This window comes from Aotus nancymaae, unplaced genomic scaffold, assembly GCF_030222135.1.
Source record: "Aotus nancymaae isolate 86718 unplaced genomic scaffold, 86718_ANA_hifiasm-v0.15.2.pri h1tg000008l, whole genome shotgun sequence".
In the NCBI taxonomy this organism is placed as follows: domain Eukaryota; kingdom Metazoa; phylum Chordata; class Mammalia; order Primates; family Aotidae; genus Aotus; species Aotus nancymaae.
Window position 1 is genome coordinate 31,831,970 of NW_026988419.1, and position 23,740 is coordinate 31,855,709.

Below are 23,740 nucleotides of genomic sequence, written 5' to 3' on the forward strand. Positions count from 1 at the left end.
TCTTTTGGCCTGAAATCCAGTGTCATTTCCAATCCTCGTGAGAGCCCACGGCATGCCTTTCCGAGCTGCCTTTCACAGTTACACCCACACCTGCCACCCCATCTCTGCTCTCTTCCTTTCCTAGGCCTCTCCCAGATCCTGAGGCTTGTGCTGCAAGAGCTGAGTCTGTTCTACAGCCGGGACGTGAATGGAGTATGTCTCTTGTACGATCTCCTCCACTCGCCGTGGCTGCAGGCTCTGCTAAAGGTGAGTGCTTTTTTGCTTGGAAGCCTTTGCTTGCTGAAGGGGTTGTGGGGAGTTTATAGAAAACCACTGCCTTAGTCCATTCAGGCTGGATAGCTGAATGGCTTATAAACAACAGAAATTGATATCTCACAGTTCAGGAGGCCAGAAAGTGCAAAATCAAGTCGCCAGCAGATTCAGTGTCTGTTGAGGGCTCCCTCTCTGGTTCATAAATGGTAACTGTGTTCTCACTTAGTGGCAGGGGCTAGCCAGGTCTCTGAGGTTTCTCGTATAAGGGCATTAATTCCATATTTATGAGGGCAGAACCCTGATGACCTATCACCTCCCAAAGACTTTACCTTTTTTTTTTTTTTAAGACATGATCTCGCTCTGTTGCCAAGGCTGGAGTACAGTGGCCTGATCTTGAGGGAAAGTGTTCTCTTTCCGGGTCCACGAGGGGGTGTAGTTTTAAGGGCAAAACTTTCCCAGCGCCATGCCCCCTCCCATCTCTCTCCATCTGGGAGATTTAACGGTTTATGTATGCGGGAAGAAACTAAGTGTCAATCACCCCAGCAGAAGTTTAAAGGAACTCCTTTCATTGGCCAGAGGAACTTGAGAAGGTGGGAATTTCTCCTAGGATAAAGTCCCCTGCTCCTTCACCCACTCCGGATTTCCAGCTCTCTGAAATCCCCTCCCACATGGTGGGAGCTCCCTTTCCCCTCTGGGATTTCCCCTCTGGAATCCCCTTCCACACTCTTCGTGGAAGTCTTCTCCTTTTCCTTCTCTTTTCTCTACCTAAATAAAATCACCTTTCTGCAACACTTTTTGGGTCCGATATTTACTTTTAGGAGCATACGGCGCACCTGCAGTGGTCCCACCACTTATTCTTTAAGAGATTGGAGACCAAAAACCCACAGCATTCTCTCAGGGAAGCCACTGCAACCTCCACCTCCTGGGTTCAAGCGATTCTGCTGAGTAGCTGGGATTACAGGAATGTGCCACCATGTCCAGCTAATTTTTGTTTTGTTTTATTTTGTTTTTTTGGAGATGGAGTCTTACTTTGTCACCCAAGCTGGAGTGCAGTGGTCCATCTCAGCTCACTGCAACCTCCGCCTCCCAGGTTAAAGCCAATTCTCCTGCCTCAGCCTCCCCAGTAGCTGGAATTACAGGTGTGTGCCACCACACCCAGCGGATTTTTGTATTTTTAGTAGAGACGGGGTTTCACCATGTTGGTCAGGCTGGTCTCGAACTCCTGACCTCATGATCCACCCGCCTCTATAAAAAATACAAAAAATTAGCCAGATGCAGTGGCATGTACTTGTAATCCCAGCTGCTCGGAAGGCTGAGGCACGAGAATCACTTGAACCTGGGAGACAGAGGTTGCAGTGAGCTGAGATTGAGCCACTGTACTCCAGCCTGGGCATCAGAGAGACGCTCCATCTCAAAATAAATAGAATAGAATAAATAAAGTTTATTATTTTTAATTTGGCTAAAATTCCATGCACTATACAATAGCATCTAGTAGATCTAGAAAAATAGCATCCACTCTCTAGTAGATGCTACTACTATAATTTTGTTGTTCTGAACAAATATTATTAAGGAAGATCCTTTTGAAGTTATTTTTTTGGGATGTGGGTATTTCCTTCACTTACGTGTGAAATGTGGTCTATCTTATAATGCATGTTAATATTATACAATAAAAGTGGCAACATCTTTGGCATGAAAAAAGTAGTACTCACAGCACTTGTTTTAAAACACCTGATTTCTATCAGGCATCATCCCACAGGATCAGCTAAGATAGGAGTTTTAGTTTCATGGTGGGCATTGCCCTTGCTCACCACTACTAGGCCTTTGGTGAGTCATCCAATCAGCCTTCATCACTTCCAGGTAAACCTGAGTGTGGGCCCTGAGATAGAGCAGGGAAGCAGCATCATCACAGATCTGGACAGAAAAGGCTGGGGTCTGAGCTGTCCCCTTGGGCTTTATTTCTTCATCTGTAAGATAAACTCAATTCCTAAAATAAGATCAAGGGCTGCAATGCAGAGCTAGGCAGGCTTTGGTGTTCTCAACCCAACCCTGGATCTTGGTATGGAAAAACAAATTCCCAAGGGTCTGCAGAGATGAAGTTAGAGTGTTAAAAAATGAACTTGTACCGGAGAATTAGGAGATGAATGGGAAACAGCCCCAAAGAGCAAAGCAGAGTACAGAGAAGCATATGTAGCATGCCCACCTCTTATTCAGAACCTTCAGTGGCTCAGAGCCACGCAGCTCATGTGCTGCGCAGGTGACCAACACAGGGGTCCTCACAGGTGTCTGGTCCCAAAGGGCCCCTCCTTTAAGATGCCCCTTTACGCTTCATCTACAAATCCCCATTGGTTTTCGGCCCGGATATCCTACCCTCACTCTGTTTAACAAGAGTAAAAGTTTGAATTTCTTTTTATTACTGAAATGCTTGAGGAAGATCAATTTCCCCGTGGCACCCAATAATTAAGCCTTTGAAGCACGAGGCCACCAAATTCAAGTTCATTTCTCTTTGGCAGCTAGAGACACAGCTTATTAAACACCAACACACGCCATGCTGTTCAGCTATTGGTGCAGTGACCTGGGCTGTTTCTTCACTTTGAAAGTCTTAAATCCACAATGGTAATAGTCGTATTATCAATGTCAATTTCCCCTCCATTGTCCTTCTGCAGATTTATGACTGCCTTCAGGAATTTAAAGAAAAGAAACTAGTTCCTGCCACACCCCATGCACAGGCATTATCCTATGAGGTAAGGAGATTTTAATCCACAGCCTAGTAGAGGTCTGATGTGGTGCCATTTTACCCGAATTGCTAGTTCAAATGAATGAAAGTCTCTAAGGAAAAGTCGTATTAACGATTATGCACCTAATAAATGTTTTTAATTGAACTTTATTATAAGGAAGAACATTGGCTGGATATCTCCCCAAATTAAAACACTCCCTGCCCGGCACCTACATCATTTTTAGCATGTGTGCATTTCTTTCTTTTTTCCTAAATCTTGCACTCTATTTGGCCTACATAAACAGGGTAATGTTATAGTAATAATTCTCAGATTTATATCTTGATCCTGGAGATTTCCCCAAATTCCAGTTTCAAATATCCAACTGCCTCTTCTCCATCTTACTTGGGTGTCTAATGGACTTCTCCAAGGTCACGTGTTCTAAACTGAGCTCCCGATCTTCCCCACCCACCAGTCATCCCCACCCTTCTTCTGGCAGCCTTTTCTGTCTCAGAAATGAAACCTCTGTTTTTGCAGTGCCCAGCTCAGAATCTTTGAGGTCATTTTGACTCTCTTTCTCTGATACCTCATACCCAATCAGACAGCAAATCCTCTCAGCTCTACTTTCAAAATATATCCAGGATCTTACAACCCCATACCATCATCATCATCTCTTACATAGATAATTGCAAAATAGCCTCCTACCTGGTCTCCTGTGTCCACTCTTGCTCCTGTGTAGTCTACTCTCAATTCAGCAACCAAAGATATCCCCTTTGAAAGCAAGTCAGATCATCTCACTTTTTCACTAACACTCAAACCCTTCGAATGACTTCCCGTCTCAGAGTAAACACCAAAGTTGTCTCTTTTTTTTTTTTTTTTGGAGACCTAGTCTTACTCTGTTGCCCGGACTGGAGTGCAGTGGCATGATCTCAGCTCACTGCAACCTCTGCCTCCTGGGTTCAAGCAATTCTCATGCCTCAGCCTCCTCAGTAGCTAGGACTACGGGAACCCATGGCTAATTTTTGTATTTTGGGTAGAGATGGGGTTTCACCATGTTGGCCAGGCTGGTCTCGAACTCCTGACCCTAAGCCATCCACCTGCCTTGGCCTCCCAAAGTGCTGGGATTACAGGTGTGAGCCACTGTGCCTATGTTCTTACATAGCTGAACACAATCAAGCTGTGTGACTTCACACTCAACGCTTTCCCCACTCACTCTGCTCCAGCCACATTGACCCATTGTTGTTTAAATTCATCAGGCCAGGTGCAGTAGCTCACGCCTATAATCCCGGCACTTTGGGAACCTGAGGCAGGCGAATCACTTGAGCCCAGCAGTTTAAGACCAGCCTGGCCAACATAGCAAAACCCCATCTCTGCTAAAAATACGCACACAATAAAAGAATTAGCTGGGTGTGGTGGTGCATGCCTGTAATCCCAGAGGCTGAGACATGAGAATCGCTGAACCCAGGAGGTGGAGATTGCAGTGAGCTAAGATCACACCATTGCATTCCAGTTTGGGTGACAGAGATTCTGTCTCACACACACAAAAAAAACAAAAAACAAACCAACAAAAAAAAAACAAAACAAGCTTCTGCCTGGGGAATTTCCCTGTGTCAGCACTGCCCCTGCCCAGGTATCTACAGGATGTGTCCCTCATCCCCTTCCAGTCTCCACTCGAATGCCGCCTTCTCAGTAAGGCTTTTCCTGGTCACCTATCAAAAATTGTGCCCCTCCTAGCACTCCCTAGGCACCTTTCCTGGTTTATTTTCCTTAACACTTGTCACCATTAAGCAAAACGATTTGACTCACATATTTCATTTGCTGTGTGTGTGCCCTCCCTAGAACGTAAACTCCATGAGAATGGAGATTTTTGTCTGCCTGTTTACTGCTGTTTTCACATCACCTAAAACTGCCCAGCACACAGTAGTGGTCAATAAATATTTGCTGAATGAATGAATAAATATAATCCATTTTATTATTTATTGCCCAAACCATAATAAGAGAAGTAGCAAAAAAGAAAGAAAGAACTCTGCTCTCAATTCCAGTAATCAACAACTCAAATTGTTCTCAGTCGTCCATAGGAAAAACACACATATAATATTTTATTCAGTTGTAATCCCAGTGAGTGGAGGCAAAACTTTGTAAACTGCTTGTTTTCCTTTGGCTGTATGTAATGGGGTTGACTGAAGTCCTGAAAGGTCTTATATCCTCTGAAAGCAGGTCTACATAGAAACCACAGCAGAGAGATCAGAATTATTTTCTGCCTAGCACTTTTTATTGTAACAAGCATTAAAATTGCTAATCAACTGATACTCTGAAGTAGAAATTATTATTCCCATTTTCTATTTGAAGAATAGAGCATCCCATGGGATTAAGCTATCTGAGTTCCCCAGGTACGTTCCTAGAGAAACTCATATAACTTCACAAGCCTGCAGAGCATTGACATCAGCAAACAGCTATTATGTTTTAAGAGGCACAGGAGAAAAGTGCCTTGGTTCATATGCTATTACAAAATTGGTACATCCTCCATGCTTATGTGCCAGGCTGGGGCATTGGGCTTAGCTACATCTCAGATCTTGAATTCTATTTGCTATAGTAAAGTAGCAGTTTTAATGAATAAAGAAGGATGGTAGGTTCTGGCTTTAAAGATGAAAAAGAAGGCTCCAATAATAGCTTTTTAAAGGTCAGTATCATGTTAGTCAGTATATATGTTATCGAGCCTGGGTGAGGTTAAGTAGGTGATAAAGATTTTTTTTTAATTTTTATAATGTATGCTTTTCCATGAACCAGGTAGTGGAGTTGTTACGGGAAACTCCTACTTCCCCTGAGATCCAAGAGCTGAGACAAACACTCCAGGCTCCACACTTTAAGGCAAGTTCCTGCTAAGATAGAAAAGATGTCCCCATCTGGCACGTAGACAAAGTTGGGAAGGAGAAATGTGTGTGATGGAAAGCGTTCTCTCTGAATACTTGTTCTATTACTGTACATGAGTGACCAACAGATTGTACTTAAATATGTGGGACTCAGATGTGACTAGCTCAGTGTTGTCAATCATGCAGCCAATCCTGCTGTGTTTATGAGGAGGCGTCCAGAACTTTCCATGGTGCCTTGTTTCCTCTACAAAGCTATTGCCATCTAAAAATCTTGGGTAGCAAACAGGGAACATTCTAGTTATAGAGGAATAGCTCCATGTTTCCTTTCCAAAGTGGGATTATTTTAAGTTTTAGATAACGTGTGTGAAGGTATTTGGAATACACAGTATAATGATGATTATCTGTGTGAGAGGGTCTATGAAGAACATTTGATTGTAGAACAGAAACCTATCTCTTGGTACTTACAGATTTGAGACCAATTTATCAATAAATTAGAACCTTAAGAGAATGTCTGCATTTGGAGTGCTGAAATTTAACAGTCAAAAATTATAGTTCACAACATAACCATCAGTCATCAAATATCCTCAATGGCACACACTACTTAGAGAATTTTCTGCATTCCAGCTAAATTCTGTCTACCAATCTCAGTCAGGGCTGCAGAAGGACAGCTTCCCCACCCCATGGAATGAAAAACTTAACCTAGTGGGCTAGTCAAAGAAACTCTTTGATCATATCCTCAACTTCTCATTGTGTACCACATGAACCCTTGGGTGTTACTGACAAATTAAATCGTAAGATATTTTGATTACTGCCCTTCATCCTACCTTAATTAGGGAAATTATTACAAAAGTTATTTCTCCGTAGGAGCACCACAGATCACACGGGCTGCCAGGAAATAACAACGTTGTGTCATAATACATTTTAGCAGAAATGAAAGAGTGTATTGTGCATGGCTTTACCTCTCTGTGCCTTATTTCCTTATCTACAAATTCAGGACAATTAGTGTACCTGCCTCATAGAATTATTGTGAAGGTTGAATTCATTCCTGTAAAACGCTCTGCACTGTGTCTGGCATGGCTGTATTGGTGTTTGTTGTGGTTGTGTGTCTTAGTATTAAGTCACTATCTTCTAGAGGGCTGTGACTCATGTATGACGTTTGCTCACCTTTTCTTTCCCTGTGCCCAGGCCTTGCTCAGTGCCCATGACACGATAGCTCAGAAAGATTTTGAACCCCTTCTCCCTCCACTGCCAGACAACATCCCTGAGAGTGAGGAAGCAATGAGGATTGTTTGTTTGGTAAAAAACCAACAGCCCCTGGTAAGGAAATCACTTTTTATCTTTCTATTTAGGATATGCCTACGTTAACTGTGAACCAAATTTTATCTATGGTTACTTGGGCAGTAGTCTTGCCTGCGATCACACATACAGTGAAAATAACGGCTGTAAACTCCACAAGTTTTGCCTGTGGTTTCAAATATGTTACGTGTCATAGTGTTTTTGCTAAGGAAAGATTTCTGCTGTTTTTCTTTTGTGAAAAGCAAGGTGAGATTTATAAGACATTTTTTGTGAGCCATAAGACATATCTGTTTGATTTTAATATTTGACTTTCTGACCTATGCGTGTATTTCACTCAATTCCAATGCATTTGCCTGTTTCCTTATAATATTAATGAGAAGCTGAGGAAGGCATTAATTTGATGTTCTAAGAACAGTTTCTCTAATTAGGTTCTAATCGAGGGGGGGTTCTGCATCTTTGGAAGAATCTAAATATTATTTTATGTCTATGTAGTTGTGATGACACCACAGGAAGCCAAAGTTGAACGGCCTTTCGTTTTTGATGGCATGCTACAGCTGACAGGCCACAGGGCACCGTGTGGCCCCTCTGTCCCTGGTTGGCATGAATAGCCTTGTTTGAAAGACCAGAGCTGCACTGATTGAGGGAAGCCACCTGAAAAATGGTCATATTAGGTAACAGAGGGATCTTGTCTATTCTCTTTTCAGGGAGCCACCATCAAGCGCCATGAGATGACAGGAGACATCTTGGTGGCCAGGGTCATCCATGGTGGGCTGGCGGAGAGGAGTGGTAAGCTGGAGCAGTAGGGATCAAGTGTTACCAGAAAAACAGGAAACCCTTGACTGTTCAGGTTTCTTTCCAGAGAAATCCCTCTTTCTTAACTTGGGTCAGGGCTTTAGTAAGTTCCATTGCTTGGATAAAGCAGTAAAGAAAGAAGAAACAAATATTCCAGAGAAATGTTACTCTTCTCCACTGAGTCCTTCCCATTCTAGGTACCACATTAAAGTCTCTCAGTTTACATTCTCAAGGCAACCTCAAAGGTAAGTGTTATCATGCCATTTTATAGATGAGGAAACTGAGGCTCAAAGAGATGATGAAACTAACTTGCTCAAAGTTGTACCGTTTGAGGCAGAATTCAAGTCCAGATGTGCCTGGGTCTATTTCCAACTTTTTCTCTGCACTTTGTCCCACTTTCAGAAAGACATAGCTCTTTCCCATCTTGAAATGTCTTTTACTCACACTTTCTGCCAGTTAACCAGATTTTTATCCTTTCACTGCTGTCCTTTTTAAAACTTTTTTTTTTTTTTTGAGACAAGGTCTCACTCTGTCACTCAGCCTGGAGTGCAGTGGTATAATCATGACTCACTGCAGCCTCAACCTCCTGGGCTCAAGCGATCCTTCCACCTCAGCCCCCCAGTAGCTGGGACCACTGGTGCACATTACCATGCCCAGCCAAATTTTCTGTTTTTTGTTGAGATAGGGTCTTGCTATGTTGCCCAGGCTGGTCTCAACCTCCTGGGCTCAAGCAGTCCTCCTGCATTGGTCTCCCAGAGTGTTGGGATCACAGGTGTGAGCCACTACACCTGGCTACTGTCGTGTTTCTGAAATGAGTGATTCTATACCTGCTGTACATTCTCACTACCCTGAACCCCTAAACCTGGCACATGCTTTATACCTCAACATTCTTATTGTAAATACCAAGGATTTCATAGTTGCTAAGTCCACTGGCCCTTTCTTCCTCCTCAGGTTTTTTGTTTTTTTTTTGAGACAGAGTCTCGCTCTGTCACCTAGGCTGGAGTGCAGTGGGGCAATCACACTGCTCATTGCAACCTCCGCCTCCTGGGTTCAAGCAATTTCCTCGCCTCAGTCTCCCAAGTAGCTGGGATTACAGGCATGTGCCACCCCCAACCACGATAATTTTTTTTTTTTTTTTTTTTTGTATTTTTAGTAGAGTCAGGGTTTCGTCATGTTGGCCAGGCTGGTCTCCAACTTCTGGCCTCAAGTGGTCCACCCACCTCAGCCTCCCAAAATGCTAGGATTACAGGCATGAGCCACCACACCCGGCCCCTTCTCAGTTTTATTTCTACTTCTTGACCACATCTGATGCTATTGATACCTTTCTTGAATTCTTTATCATCCTTGGTTTCTGTTCCATGGCGTCATCCTGCTTCTTCTCTCAACCATCTGACAACGCCACTGTTTTACCTCACATTTCTCAAGTCTTAGCTTAAACCCCAAGTTTCTCCACATTTTCTCTTTTGAAGAATACCCACCCCATTTCCTTTTGATCTGTCATTTACTTATGACCCTGACATCTTTGTTTTTAGCGCTATTTTCTTACCAGTGTTCTGGTTCTATTTTATGACATCAGGTTAGCAAAAATAAAAATATTGCCATAAGTCAATGCCAAGTATTGGTGATGAGGTAGAAAAATGGACTGCTCACACATTTCTGGTGGTGGTGTAAGTTGAAATAACCAGTTTTCTCTTCTATTATTATCTTACATTAAATTAAACATTTTTAGAACATGCTTCGGTTAGTGAGTTTGTTAAATAGCTGTCGGGGTAGCTGCCGCTATTTTTCTCCGACTTCTTTGTATCTTTCTTTGTTTTGTGCTACTGTCTGCTTAGGGTTGCTGTATGCTGGAGACAAACTGGTGGAAGTGAACGGAGTTTCAGTTGAGGGACTGGACCCTGAACAAGTGATCCATATTCTGGTAAATATTTTCGCCTTTTTGTTCATGTCTTGGTGAAATGCGAAGGCTGAACTGGGCCCATCAAGCCCACGTGTGTGCACTGGGATGTGCCAGGGACTCGAGTTCTCTCGGCAGCTTCCTCCCTCCAGGCTCCCAGACCTTGTCTGTCACCCCTGTCGCTTGCTGACCTCCCTCCTCTACTCCGAGAAGTTCTGGTCCTGGCTGGGAAACTTCCCTTCCCAAGCTGCTCCTTCCTGCTTCAGCCTCGGGAAGACTGCGAGGGCCCTCAGCCCAGCTCCCTCATCACCTGGGTTGCTCGATTGGAAACTGAGCCTGGGGTGGACAGAGTGAGACTTTGTAGGAGAGTCTGAACCTGAGCAAACCACTCCTTCCCCCACAAACACTTTTCTACAGCTGAAATGTTTAACATCTTCCACGATGGCAGCTTTGGGGGAAGAAAGGAGTCACCAGACAGCAGCATATAGGGATGGGGACATCCTTGGTGATCCTGCCACTGTTCCTTGTGGTTGGAGCTAAGGATTGATAACCTGATCAAAGAGCATTTGCTCTCTCTTAGGTTCCTATTCCTGCCCTTCAAGCCATTCCCTGAATGGCAGTTCAGCTGTTAATAACCATAGCAGCATGCCCCTCCCGCCTCCCCCATGCACAGCCCAGGTATGGGGACTGGGTTGATCACTGTTTGGTATTGTGGATAGACCAGTGGTTCTCAAGCTGGGTCCCTGCTAGGATTTCATAGCAGTGACTTAGAGACTGACTTAGCGACTGTGAGACCAGCACCTAAATACTTCGTGAACCACTGCTGCAAGATTCTCTGTGGTATAGAAGGTGCTGCAAAGGAAGCTTGAAGTACTAGAAATCACACATACCCATGGCTTCTCCCTCCTGGTACCAGCTGTGATGTTGCCAGGACAGTGGGATTATGGAATTCCTGAGTACAAACAGGGTCTTAATCTCTAGCTGTTTAATGCCTGTCACAGTGCATGTAACAGGGGAATTCTTCCTTCTCCCAGTCTGAGAGCTCCCTATTTCCACCATTAGTTTGGAAGGTTTGTCAGTTCTCCCAGAAAACCTAGGAGCCCCTCTTCTTCCCCATCAGACTGGAGTATCTGGTGTAGAAATAGGTATTCAGGAAATGCTTACTGAGTAAGGGTATAAGGAGGGCAAGTCAGAAAGAGATCCTGTCTCCCCAGGGACTGTGTGAAGAAAACCTTGCTGGATGGGGTGTTTCTGTTAGCAGTGTGGCAGTTGGTGGGGGAGGGGTGGTCCCTGGAAGGGGCCACCTCAGTCACAGAGTGGACCCGTGGCTTTTAGCAGACCAGTGACCCCAGAGCCTCACAGCAGGGCAGATGCAGGGTAAATTGCTTCCTAATTTCCATTTCTGGATGGTGACAGTTAGCTGTAGAGCCCTTTGAAAGGCTCATGGGCAATGTCACCATTAGATCTGAACACATTCCACTGTAACTCTGTCTACCGAGCCCCAGTAACCCCGATAGCTCCATGATCTGTTATGTTTTCTCCTCTCTCATTTTCCAGGCCATGTCTCGAGGCACCATCATGTTCAAGGTGGTTCCAGTCTCTGACCCTCCTGTGAATAGCCAGAAGATGGTAAGAATTTACCGAGCCTTCAGTCTCACACACAGTAAATCCCCCAAGTAACAGCAACTAAATATGATGCATAATAATCCTATCCTTTGTACTGTGTTGGACGTGGGTTCAAGACTGTGTTGGATATTTTTCAATACTGATGATCTGAAAAGCAAAAATGAGTAAATGAGTACAGCACAAGAAGATGGGATACTGCTTATAACAGAGTATCATTAAATTGGGTAAAAAGAAAGAAAGAAAGAAGATGGGATACTAAGAAGTAAAGAAGCAACGTCAAAAATGGTGAAAATTAGAGCCTAAACTTCAATAGGCTAAGAGATTCTGTTCCCAAAGATACTTTTTGTCATGGTACTTAGGCTTAGGGGCAAGTTCTCTTTTTTGGTGAGGGTGGAGAGGAAAGTTCGGAGTAGCAGGTGGAGGAGTGGGAGAAATGGTTTTAAGTCCTGATGGCCCACGTGCAAGGGTTCTTCTGATAGTGCCATTATGCACCTGCCATCAGGTGTACGTTCGTGCCATGACTGAATACTGGCCCCAGGAGGATCCCGACATCCCCTGCATGGACGCTGGATTGCCTTTCCAGAAGGGGGACATCCTCCAGATTGTGGACCAGAATGATGCCCTCTGGTGGCAGGCCCGAAAAATCTCAGACCCTGCCACCTGTGCTGGGCTTGTCCCTTCTAACCACCTTCTGAAGAGGTAAGGAACGTCATCACTCCTGGACTCAGGGCTGAACCATTAGGAAACAAAATCTCAGGCTTCTGTTACCACAGTTAAGATGAGATCAAGAGAGACAAGCAGATGAATGAACACACACACACCGGTTTATAAATCCAAATATCAACTTATTGATAAACCCTAAGGGTCTTAAATACCAAGGAGATGAGAATAATCATATCAGCTAGAAAACAGGGAAAAGTCTTAGGAAACGAAATTAAACTAAAAAAGTGCTATGGCCTGAATGTTTCTGTCCCCTCCAAAATTCATATGTTGAAACCTAATCCCAGATGCAACAGTATTAAGAGGTGGGCCTTTAAGAGGTGATTGGGTCATGAGGGCTGCCCTCATGAAGGGGATTAGTGGCCTTATAAAGGAGGCCTGGGGGAGCTTATTCGCCCCTTCCACCATGTGAGGACACAGCTAACAGGCGCCATGTATGAGGCACACAGCGGGCCCTCACCAGACACTGAATCCACTGGCTCCTCAATCTTGGACTTCCCTGCTTCCAGAACTAAGAGCAAATACATTTCTGTCGTTTGTAAGTGATCCAGTTTATGGTACTTCGTCATAGCAACCTGCACAGGCTAAGACAAAAAAGGATTCACCTGTCAAGGCTGAGTTGAGACCTCAGTTACTAAATTTCAACCCACCACCCTCACCTTATGCTGCTGAGGGTTGACAAGATACCAAGGGAGGGCATGCAAATAGAAAGAAGCAGTCCCAGGTGCAGCCACTGTTAAGCGATCAAGAAGAAAAAATGGAACCAGTAAAGGATATTGAGAAGGAAGGACCAATGAGGCAGGATGAAAATCAAGACTGTATGGGGCCCTCATCAGCTATATTACCTTCTGCTGAGAAGGCTGAGAATCGACCATTGGATTTAGCAGTATGACAGTCAGTGATCTTAATAAAAGCAATTTCAGTGGAGGAATGGGGCCAAACTCCTTATCAGAGTGGGATTTGAAGAAATGGATGACAATGAGCATGGGGAACTCTTTGAGACATTTTGGGATAAAGCAGAGCAGAACAATGGAGAAATAGCTACAGGAGAGTGTGGAGTGGTGTGAGCGAAATGTTTAGATGGCGTAGTAATTCACCGAGAGGGAACATTTTGATGATATGGGAGAAAGAGAAGAGAATTGCTGTTGTCGAAGTCTTTGAGCAGGCGGAAGGAGATAAGCTTTAGTGTTTAAGAAGAGGGCTTGGCCTAACCTAGGACCATAAGCAGCTCATCCATAGACATGGTACTAGAGGGAAGGCCGAGTATAGGGCACAGCTGAGGATGGAGCATGTGTCGGGCACTTGTGGAAGTTCTCTCTTGTTATTTTCTCAGTGAAATGAGAAGCTATAAGCAGAGAGCAGGGTAGGGAAGGAGACATTGGGAAAGAGAGAGTAGAAAGCTTGAAAAGTTTCCGTGAGAGTTGGAGAACAAACAGATTAGGTAAAACGTAGCATGATCAGCATTAAGTGCCCTCTTAAGTTAAAGGTCATACATTTGAAGTGCTTCTGGGGTTCGGGTTCAGATTAGACAGAGGGTTGGATTTAACAGCAAATCAAGAGGGGGCCAAGGGAGAGATTATAAGGATGGAGTGTGACAGGTAAGCTGCTTAGGAGGGAGATGAGGAAATGAAGCAGGTGAGGATTGGTGAGATGGAAGTAAGATCAATGGATCGCAGGTCTTTATGAGGTCAACAGCGCATTGGGGCTGGGAAGATGGGAGGTGTTGGTAGAAGAAAGGGATGCTGGAAGTTAAAATGAAGGAGAGATTGCTGGTATTGATACTGATGAGGTCTGGGGTATGACAGTGGGAGGCAGTGGCTGAGGTTGGATGAGGGAAAGGTCATTGGAAAAGAGGAGATCAAGCACCCAAGAGGCCAGGGTGCTGGAAGGGACATCTGTATGTGTGATAAAGTCATTGAGAACTGTGACAGCACACTGTTGAGACCTGGGAGTGAGCAGGCGTGAGCTGGCGATGGCTACCAGAAAAGTAGTGGCATGATGCTCAAAGCTGGGGCTCCTAGGGAAGAGGAAGAATCATCTGGAAATGGCAGTGAGAAGCAGGGACACACCCCCACCTCCAGGCCCAGTGGAAGGAAGGCACATCCACACAGTGATGTGCTGGAGCCATCTGACATGAGCCACCTCTTCACACATCCACATTCAGCGAAGTCAGGGTGGTAGCCTGAAATCAGCCACGGTGAGAGCATCAACACTGCAGAAATCAGCAGAGGCTCCGAATCAGGGCTCCCTTCCCCCAGAGCTGTTTCACCAGCACTCCACTGGGAGTGGGAGACGAAACATCCCCCGCTCTTGAAGGTTGCGGGGGAAGCAGACAGCAGGGAGAGTTGGGCTTCAGTTAGAGCAAGAAGAAAAGGCTCAAAGAAGAAGCTGAAGTCTGAGAAAGTTTGGTGAAGATTTCTGTGAGTTCCAGAGGGCGTGGGTGGGTGGCTGGGGTCTTATAGGGATTAAAGCACAGGGATAAGAGGTGACCTGAGCTAGGGGCTGAAGGACGTGAGCAGGGATAAAGGCCTAATGAGATTAGTACTCACGGTTTCAGGTCAGAAAGGGGTGAGGAGGGTCCAGTAGGGATCTTGCAAGGAGCACACAGAACCCATTTATGGGTTTATTGGGGGAGCGCACAAATAAAGGATGATAGGAAGTTCTTATGCTGCTTTGAGAAGCATAAGGTTCTCAAAGTTTCATGTCACTGACACATGAAAACCTAATATGAAAATAAGAAATTAACTTCATTTAGAAGCAATATGTCAATAGCAGAGTCTGCACAAATGTCTTGTTGGGGATGGAATGATGGAAGGCACTTCGGGTTCTCCTGAATCTCATTCAGAAAACCAGGAGGCTCATCGGAGGACTGGAAGAAGGTGTTGAGACTAAACCCACTGCCACATCTGCACAAGAGGCCTGTCCCCAGTACAGGCGGATGTGGCTTTTGAGAAGTCAGTTTCTTAGAGCCTCAATAAATGAGGTCCTTGATATCTACAATTTTTCTGTCTTCCCACCTCTCCAACTTTACTATAAGTAACAATGAGCTGGGTATTTTTAAAAATATGGATTCCTGGGCTCTGCCCTTCCCTCCCTGAGGATCTGATTCAATAGATATGGACTGAGCCAGGAATCTGCATCTTCACCAAGCACCTCAGGTGCTCAGAGTAAGTGATACGAAGAGCAGCATTGCGCTTAGGAATAGTGAATGAGCACATAAAGTACTTTTTGAGCTCTTTATAAGAGTGACAGATTTGAATGCAAGTAGCTGGAGGGTTTTGATTTTGTTTTGCTTTTTTGTTTTTACTTTCAACAGGTAGAAAATTACATCTGATTTTAGAAAACTGAGAAAGAGTGAGGAGGAAGGCTTCTCCAAAAAGGGCTTATTGGTGGAAAATAATACCCATCTAAAGGAGTTTGGATGACTATATTATAAATTAGGGAGTTAGATGTTGATGGTTTGTACCAGAGTAGCATATATTTTTGGCAAGTGGACATGACTTTCCAGTGAGAGGCCCCATTCCTCTGGAGTTTCCTCCAGAGGGAACACGTGAAGACTTACAGGATATCATTCTAGAAGAATAAAAAACCAGGACCTCCCAGAGGAGAAAGGCAAGGATGAAGCCTTGTGAGGAAGCTGATAGAGAATGAGAGACACAGAGACAGAGATAGAGAGAGATCAGACTACCGGATAAATTAACCATGGAGTAGCCAACGGAAGGTAAAGAAGGTTGAAAAACAGGAAACACAGATATTTAGAGAGCTCATCACCTAACTGGGCATCAAGAATCTTGGTTTCAGGCCTGCGTGTGCTGTGAATTAAAGCACTTTAATTACGCAGAAAATATTTCTGGAAGAATGCACAAGGAACTGGGTGGAAGGAAGGGAAGAAGCCTTACATTTTTTTTTTTTTTTTGAGACGGAGTCTTGCTCTGTTGCCAGGCTGGAGTCCTTGATCTGAGCTCACTGCAACCTCTGCCTCTCAGGTTCAAGTGATTCCCCTGCCTCAGACTCTCGAGTAGTTGGAACTATAGGTGCGCGCCACCATGCCCAGATAATTTGTTGTATTTTAGTAGAGATGGGGATTTCGTCATGTTGGCCAGGATGGTCTCGATCTCCTGACCTCATGATCCACCTGCCTTAGCCTCCCAAAGTGCTGGAATTACAAGCTTAAGCCACACTTGGCCTACTTTTTTATGCTGTTAAGATTTTTACTATGTGTATGTGTTATCTCTTCATATAATTAATGAATCTGAATGCCCTGCATGTCCATGCTAATTGAGTTTACAGTAAGGTTTCATGTATCATTTAGTCCTCACAGTCCCTCAAATGCACTGAGCCCCATTTCATAAGTGGGGAACTAAGTTTCAGTGTTAGGAGATTTGTCCAAGATCCTAAGGGGGGAAGCATGCCTGGAATCCAGGTCTTTTGAATCCCAGTCCGTCACTTTGTAGATTACAGCATAGATGCCTCCTTCTGCTAACTGTTCAACCTCCATCACATTGCTTGACTACCCTTGATCGTTTTTCTCATTTATAAAGTGAGGAAGGTGGACTAAATTGGCCCTTTTTAAACTGCCTTGTGAATTAGAATCACATGGAGAGTTTGATTTAAACATGCAGATGTCCTGGACTTATCTCCCGAGAATCGGAGGCAGGAGATCTCAGAGGCCCAGATATCTGCATTTTAACAAAACCTCAGATGCATTCCAAAGTTTGATAGATTAAATTAGAGCTTCTCACCTTTAACATAGATATGACTTGTCTGGGCTCTTATTAAAATAGAGATTCTAATTTGGAAGGCTTCTGGTGGAGACTGAGATTTGCAGTTCTCACAAGTTCCCAGGTGAAGGTGATGCTGCAGTTCTGGGAATACAAAGAACGGAGCAACTTCAAGGTCTTCTCTTGCTCCAAACGGTGTTGAATAAAGAAGAAGGAAGAGAAACTTTGCTTAGAAAGTTGCTTTGAAGTAGGCAAGGCAGGGAAAAGCTGCCCAAAGGAATTGCTGGGGGACCCAAGGGAAGAGGAACAAGTCAACAGAGGTCTCAGGCGCCAAGAAAATGGGAAGCCTTGCCCTGGAGCCCAGGGGTGATTCTAGAGATCAAGAAAGGAGCAGAGTCATCTAAAGAAACTGTAGAGAGCCTCTGACAATCTGGGAGGGAAACCTGAACATGTCATGAGAATTTGAAGGAGACTGCAGAGACAGCCTAACATACCTGAGAGGCAGCTTACTACGGGTCACTTACTGAAACTCCATGTGCAAATTTGTGATCATGGGCAAGATTCTCACTCTTAGTTTTTGTTGTTCTGAAAAGATCCTGTGAGGCAGAAAAAGAGATGAGAGAGGCTATATGTTTGGAAAATGTATTTGACAATGTATTTGGAGAAGTGATTACCCTTTTCACTTGGGTGAAGGCACCAGAATTCTAAGAAACATTCTGTTTGTGGTTGTCCTGGGACTTTTTCACCTGGGTTAACTGGGGTCGGCTTTTTGTATTTTGTTTTTTGTCTCACAGTTTTTGTTTCCCCCCATAGGAAGCAACGGGAATTCTGGTGGTCTCAGCCATACCAGCCTCACACCTGCCTCAAATCAACCCTATGTGAGTATTGCAACTGCCCAACAGGTTTTTCCTGTTTGCTGCACAAATAAAGACCATGGCACTGCAGTAAATAAAGGGTCCAATTGATGTGAGGCCCGGCATGCCACGTGAAAGATAGAGTTGTTATGCAAATCAATCTCCTTGAAGGCCCCTAGGTTAGGGGTTTTTAAATGGTAGTTTGGGAGAGGGAGTGGGGGTGGTGGCTATGCGATGAGTGCTTGCTGGTTGGATCAGAGATGAAATCATAGGGAGTCGAAGCTGTCCTCTTGCACTGAGTTGCTTCTGGGTGGAGTCACAGGAACCATTGGTTCGTGGGTCCAGATGGAGTCACAGGTGTCAGACATGCAAAAAACCTAAAAAGATATCACAAGAGGCCAATTTTAGGTTCTACAATAGTGATGTTATTTGCAGAAATTATTAGGGAAATTGTGTATCTTATGACAGTCTACACCTTAGCAGAATTCAGGCTCCTCTCCTCCCACTAACCTGATTGTCTCTCATTAGCTTTATAAAGGCTGCTGAATTTAAGGGGCTGCCAGTATTTTATTGATGATTTTCACATCGTTGTTCGTCGGGGATACTGGCCTGAAATTTTCTTTCTTTGTTGTATCTCTGCTGGAATTTGGTATCAGGATGATGCTGGCCTCATAACACAAGTTAGGGAGGAGTTCCTCTTTTTCTATTGTTTGGAATAGCTTCAGAAGGAATGGTACCAACTCCTCTTTGTACCTCTGGTAGAATTCAGCTGTGAATCTGTCTGTTCCTGGGCTTTTTTTGGTTGGTAGGCTATTAATTATTACCTCTATTTCAGAACTTGTTATTGGTCTATTCAGGGATTCATCTTCTTTCTGTTTTAGTCTTGGGAGAGTGCATGTGTCCAAAATTTATCCATTTCTTCTAGATTTTCTAGTTTATTTGCATACAGATGTTTTTAGCATTCTCCGATGATAGTTTGTATTTCTGTGGGATCAGTGGTGACATCCCCTTTATTATGTTTTATTGTGTCTCTTTGATTCTTCTCTCTTTTCTTCTTTATTAGTCTGGCTAGTGGTCTATTTTATTAATCTTTTCAAAAAACCAGCTCCTGGATTCATTGACATTTTGAAGGGTTGTTCATGTCTCTATCTCCTTCAGTTCTGCTCTGATCTTAGTTATTTCGTGTCTTCTGCTAGCTTCTGAATTTGTTTGCTCTTGCTTCTCTAGTTCTTTTAATTGTGATGTTAGCATGTCAATTTTAGATCTTTCTTGCTGTCTCCTGTGGGCATTTCATGCTATAAATTTCCTTCTAAACACTGCTGCTGTAATTGTGTCCCAGACATTCTGCTACATTGTGTCTTTGTTGTCATTGGTTTCAAAGAACTTATTTATTTCTGCCTTAGTTTTGTTATTTATCTGGTAGACATTCAGGAGCAGGTTGTTTGGTTTCAATTAGTTGTGTGGTTTTGAGTGAGTTTCTTTTTTTTCTCTCTCTAAAAAGTATTTTGTTTCTTTTTTTTTTTAATTGTACTTTAAACTCTGGGGTTCATGTGCCCATCCTGCAGGGTTGTTGCATAGATACACACATGACATGGTGGTCTGCAGTCTCCATCCTCTTGTCGCCTACATCAGGCATCAGGAGTGAGTTTCTTAATCCTGAGTTCTAATTTGATTGCACTGTGGTCTGAGAGACTGATTGTTATGATTTCTGTTCTTTGCATTTGCTGATGAGTGTTTTACTTCCAATTATGTGATCAATTTTAGAATAGGTGAGATGTGGTGCTGAGAAGAATGTATATTCTGTTGATTTGAGGTGGAGAGTTCTGTAGATGTCTATTAGGTCCACTTGGTCCAGAGCTGAGTTCAAGTCTTGAATATCCTTGTTAATTTTCCATCTCATTAATCTGTCTAATATTGACAGTGGGGTGTTGAAGTCTCCCACTATTATTGTGTGGGAATCTAAGTATCTTTGTAGATTCCTAAGAACTTGCTTTATGAATCTGAATGCTCCTGTATTGGGTGTATATATATTTAGGATAGTTAGCTCTTCTTGTTGCATTGATCCCTTTACCATTATGTAATGTCCTTCTTTGTCTTTTTTTATCTCTGTTGGTTTAAAGTCTGTTTTATCAGAGACTAGGATTGCAACCCCCGCTTTTTTTGGCTCTTCATTTGCTTGGCAAATCTTACTCCATCCCTTATTTTGAGCCTATGTTTGTCTTTGCAAATGAGATGGGTCTCCTGAATACAGCACACTGATGGATCTTGACTTTATTTAATTTGCCAGTCTGTGTCTTTTAATTGGGGCATTTAGCCCATTTACATTTAAGGTTAATATTGTTATGTGTGAATTTGATCCTGTCATTATGATGCTAGCTGGTTATTTTGCCCGTTAGTTGATGCAGTTTCTTCATAGTGTCGATGGTCTTTACAATTTGGTGTGTTTTTGCAGTGGCTGGTACTGGTTTTTCCTTTCCATATTTAGTGCTTCCTTCAGGAGCTCTTGTAAGGCAGGCCTGGTGCTGACAAAATCTCTTAGCAGTTGCTTGTCCATGAAGGACTTTATTTCTCTTTCGCTTATGAAGTTTAGTTTGGCTGGATATGAAATTCTGGGTTGAAAATTCTTTTCTTTAGATTGTTGAATATTGGCTCCCACTCTCTTCTGGCTTGTAGGGTTTCTGCAGAGAGATCTGCTGTGAGTTTGATGGGCTTCCCTTTGTGGGTAACCTGACCTTTCTCTCTGGCTGCCCTTAACATTTTTTCCTGCATTTCAACCTTGGTGAATCTGATGATTATGTGTCTTCGAGTTGCTCTTCTCAAGGAGTATGTTTGTGGTGTTCTCTGTATATTCTGAAATGGAATGTTGGCTTGCCTTGCTAGGCTGAGGACCTTCTCCTGGATGATATACTGAAGTGTGTTTTCCAACTTGGTTCCATTCTCCCTGTCACTTTCAGGTACACCAATCAAACGTAGATTTGGTCTTTTCACATAGTCCCAAATTTCTTGGAGGCTTTGTTCATCCCTTTTCATTCTTTATTCTCTAATCTCGTCTTCCCGGTTTATTTCATTAAGTTGATCTTCGATCTCTGATATCCTTTCTTCTGCTTGATCGATTTGGCTATTGATATTCATGTTTGCTTCACAAAGTTTTTATGCTGTGTTTTTCAGCCCCATCAGGTCATTTATGTTCTTTTCTAAACTGGTTATTCTAGTTAGCAATTCCTCTAAGCTCTTTGCAAGGTTCTTAGCTTCCTTGCATTGGGTTAGGACATGCTTCTTTAGCTCAGAGGAGTTTATTACCCATCTTCTGAAGCCTGCTTCTGTCAATTTGTCAAACTTATTCTATGTCCAGTTTTGTTCCCTTGCTGGTGAGCCTTTTTGTGCTGTTTTTTTCTCTTCTTCATGGATTTATCTACCTTTGGTCTTTAATGTTGGTGACCTTCAGATGGGGTTTTTGTGTGGACGTCTTTTTTGTTGATGTTGATGCTATTCCTTTCTGTTTGTTAGTTTTCCTTCTAACAGTCAGGCCCCTCTGCTGCAGGTCTGCTGGAGTTTGCTGGAGGTCCACTCCAGACCCTATTTGCCTGGGTATCACCAATGAGGCTGCAGAATAGCAAAGATTGCTGCCTGCTCCTTCCTCTGGAAGCTTTGTCCCAGAGGAACACCCACCAGATGCCAGCCAGAGCTCTCCTGTATGAGGTGTCTGTTGACCCCTGCTGGGAGGTGTCTCCCAGTCAGGAGGCACAGGGGTCAGGGACCCACTTGAGGAGGCAGTCTGTCCCTTAGCAGAACTCCAGTGCTGTGCTGGGAGATCCACTGCTCTCTCCAGAGCCAGCAAGCAGGAACATTTAAGTGTAATGAAGCTGCGCCCACAGCCACCCCTTCCCCCAGGTGCTCTGTCCCAGGGAGATGGAAGTTTATTTATAAGCCCCTGACTGGGGCTGCTGCCTTTATTTTAGAGATGCCCTGGCCAGAGAGGAGGAGTAAGTCTGGCTACAGCGACTTTGCCGAGGTGTGCTGGGCTCTGCCCAGTTCAAATTTCCTGGTAGCTTTGTTTACACTGTGAGGGGAAAGCCACCTACTCAAGCCTCAGCAATGGCGGATGCCCCTCCCCCCACCAAGCTCGAGCGTCCCAGGTCAACTTCAGACTGCTGTGCTGGCAGTGAGAATTTCAAGCCAGTGGATCTTAGCTTGCTGGACTCTGTGTGGGTGGGATCCTCTGAGCTAGACCACTTGGCTTCCTGGCTTTAGCTCCCTTTCCAGGGGAGTGAATGGTTCTCTCTTGGTTGTGTTCCAGGTGCCCCTGGGGCATGAAAAAAAAAAAAACCGCAGCTAGCTTGGTGTCTGCCCAAACGGCTGCCCAGTTTTGTGCTTGAAACCCAGGGCCCTGGTGGTGTAGGCACCCGAGGGAATCTCCTGGTCTGCGGGTTGTGACAACGGTGGGAAAAGCATAGTATCTGGGCGGAGTGCACCATCCCTCACAGCTTCCCTTGGTTAGGAGAGGGAATTCCTGGACCCCTTGTGCTTCCCAGCTAAGGTGATGCCCCACCCTGCTTTGGCTCACTCTCTGTGGGCTGCGTCCATTGTCTAATCAGTCCCAGTGAGATGAGTCGGGTACCTCAGTTGGAAATACAGAAATCACCTGCCTTCTGCATTGATCTTGCTGGGAGCTGCAGACCAGAGCTGTTCCTATTCGGTCATCTTGACAGCCACTTAACATCTTATCAGAAACATTTTTCATGACACAATCTTCATAGTGATATTTTAGTTACTTCTTCCATGTTTTGAAAAAGTTCTTTTTTTCAAACCAAACTTTCTATTTCATTTATCAAAGGCACATGAAAATGCTAATTACAGTTTCTAATTAGCATCTGATAACTACCTGTAGTGTAACCTCTGGTTGGGATTTAATTTGCTTGTGTGGCCTGTGTGATTTATGTCAGACTTTCTAGAAGTCTATGCTGAAAATAGTTTGCAACACTGTGTTATTATCCTTACAAATCTCTAGGTCCATGAGCCTCAGGGTTGGATCCACTGACTTAAAGGGTCTCCTCTCTCATGGAATGTTTCTGATAGATGTAATTATTTTCTAAACGACTAAAAAGATCATTTCTTTTCAACTATTGTAGATGATCCTACAATTAATATAATTTTGTATGTTTCTGCTCTGCCTAAATCTTATGATACCCTCCTCTCCACCAAATAATATTAGGGGTAGGCTACTGAGTCCAAAGGATTAGGCAATTTTATTAATCAAGTGTTACTGATGCTAGTTTGCAGATGGTTATTAAAAAGTTATTTACTGAAGGTACACTTAGAGTTGTCTTCCCTCTTTCTTTCCTTTCCTCCCTCCCTCCCTTCTTCCCTCCATCTCTCTGTCTTCTTTCCTTCCTACCATTCAAAATTTGGGTTCCTAAAATACGCTGAACTAAGCATGTTAATTCAGAAATTCATAGAATGCTACCCTTGTAGAGCTAGCTGTTTACCAGAAGCAAGTAGATCCCCATTTCCTACAAGGCTCACAAATGTATCAGTTTTATGAGGTATTCATTTATCATTTTATTACTGAATCTTCCCTGAATTTCTAGAGAATAAACCCAGAATACTAATTAGAATAATTTTTGCACAGTACATGTCTTATTGTAAATTAATCTGAGAAGCTATAGCACAGATATTGTGTTCTTTTTTTCTCCCCTGCTTCAATCATTTGCTTGTACTCAGCAATTTCTATGGAAGAAGGTAAGAAATAGTATTTGGGAAAAAAACTCTTATCTCCAAAGTCTTTTAGAAATTTCTTGTAGTTAAAAAATTCACATTAATTCAGTTCAGCTATTTATTAAGCTCTTCCCATATAACTAGTGGTGTGATAGTCATTGACATCTTAATTTACAAAAATATGTCATTTAAAGATATGTATGCAAAGTATAATTGTCCTGACACTGAGGGGAATAAAGAAAAGAGAAGTAACATTTATGTGCATCTCCAGAGTTTAGCATAGCAT

The 23,740-nt window shown here is 43.6% G+C and overlaps 1 protein-coding gene across 7 annotated transcripts in view; it reads left to right on the forward strand.

Moving 5' to 3' along the window:
* MPP4 (MAGUK p55 scaffold protein 4) overlaps positions 1–23,740 on the forward strand; it is a 51,964-nt gene that overhangs the window by 5,675 nt on the left and 22,549 nt on the right. For all 7 annotated transcript variants that reach the window (XM_064373160.1, XM_064373161.1, XM_064373162.1 and 4 more), the window contains 10 exons: positions 125–246; positions 2,916–2,993; positions 5,751–5,831; positions 7,019–7,150; positions 7,834–7,915; positions 9,757–9,842; positions 11,376–11,447; positions 11,947–12,143; positions 17,699–17,763; positions 23,461–23,478. In XM_064373160.1, coding sequence (XP_064229230.1) covers positions 125–246; positions 2,916–2,993; positions 5,751–5,831; positions 7,019–7,150; positions 7,834–7,915; positions 9,757–9,842; positions 11,376–11,447; positions 11,947–12,143; positions 17,699–17,763; positions 23,461–23,478 — 933 coding nt within the window. The remainder of the gene's footprint in view (positions 1–124; positions 247–2,915; positions 2,994–5,750; positions 5,832–7,018; positions 7,151–7,833; positions 7,916–9,756; positions 9,843–11,375; positions 11,448–11,946; positions 12,144–17,698; positions 17,764–23,460; positions 23,479–23,740) is intronic.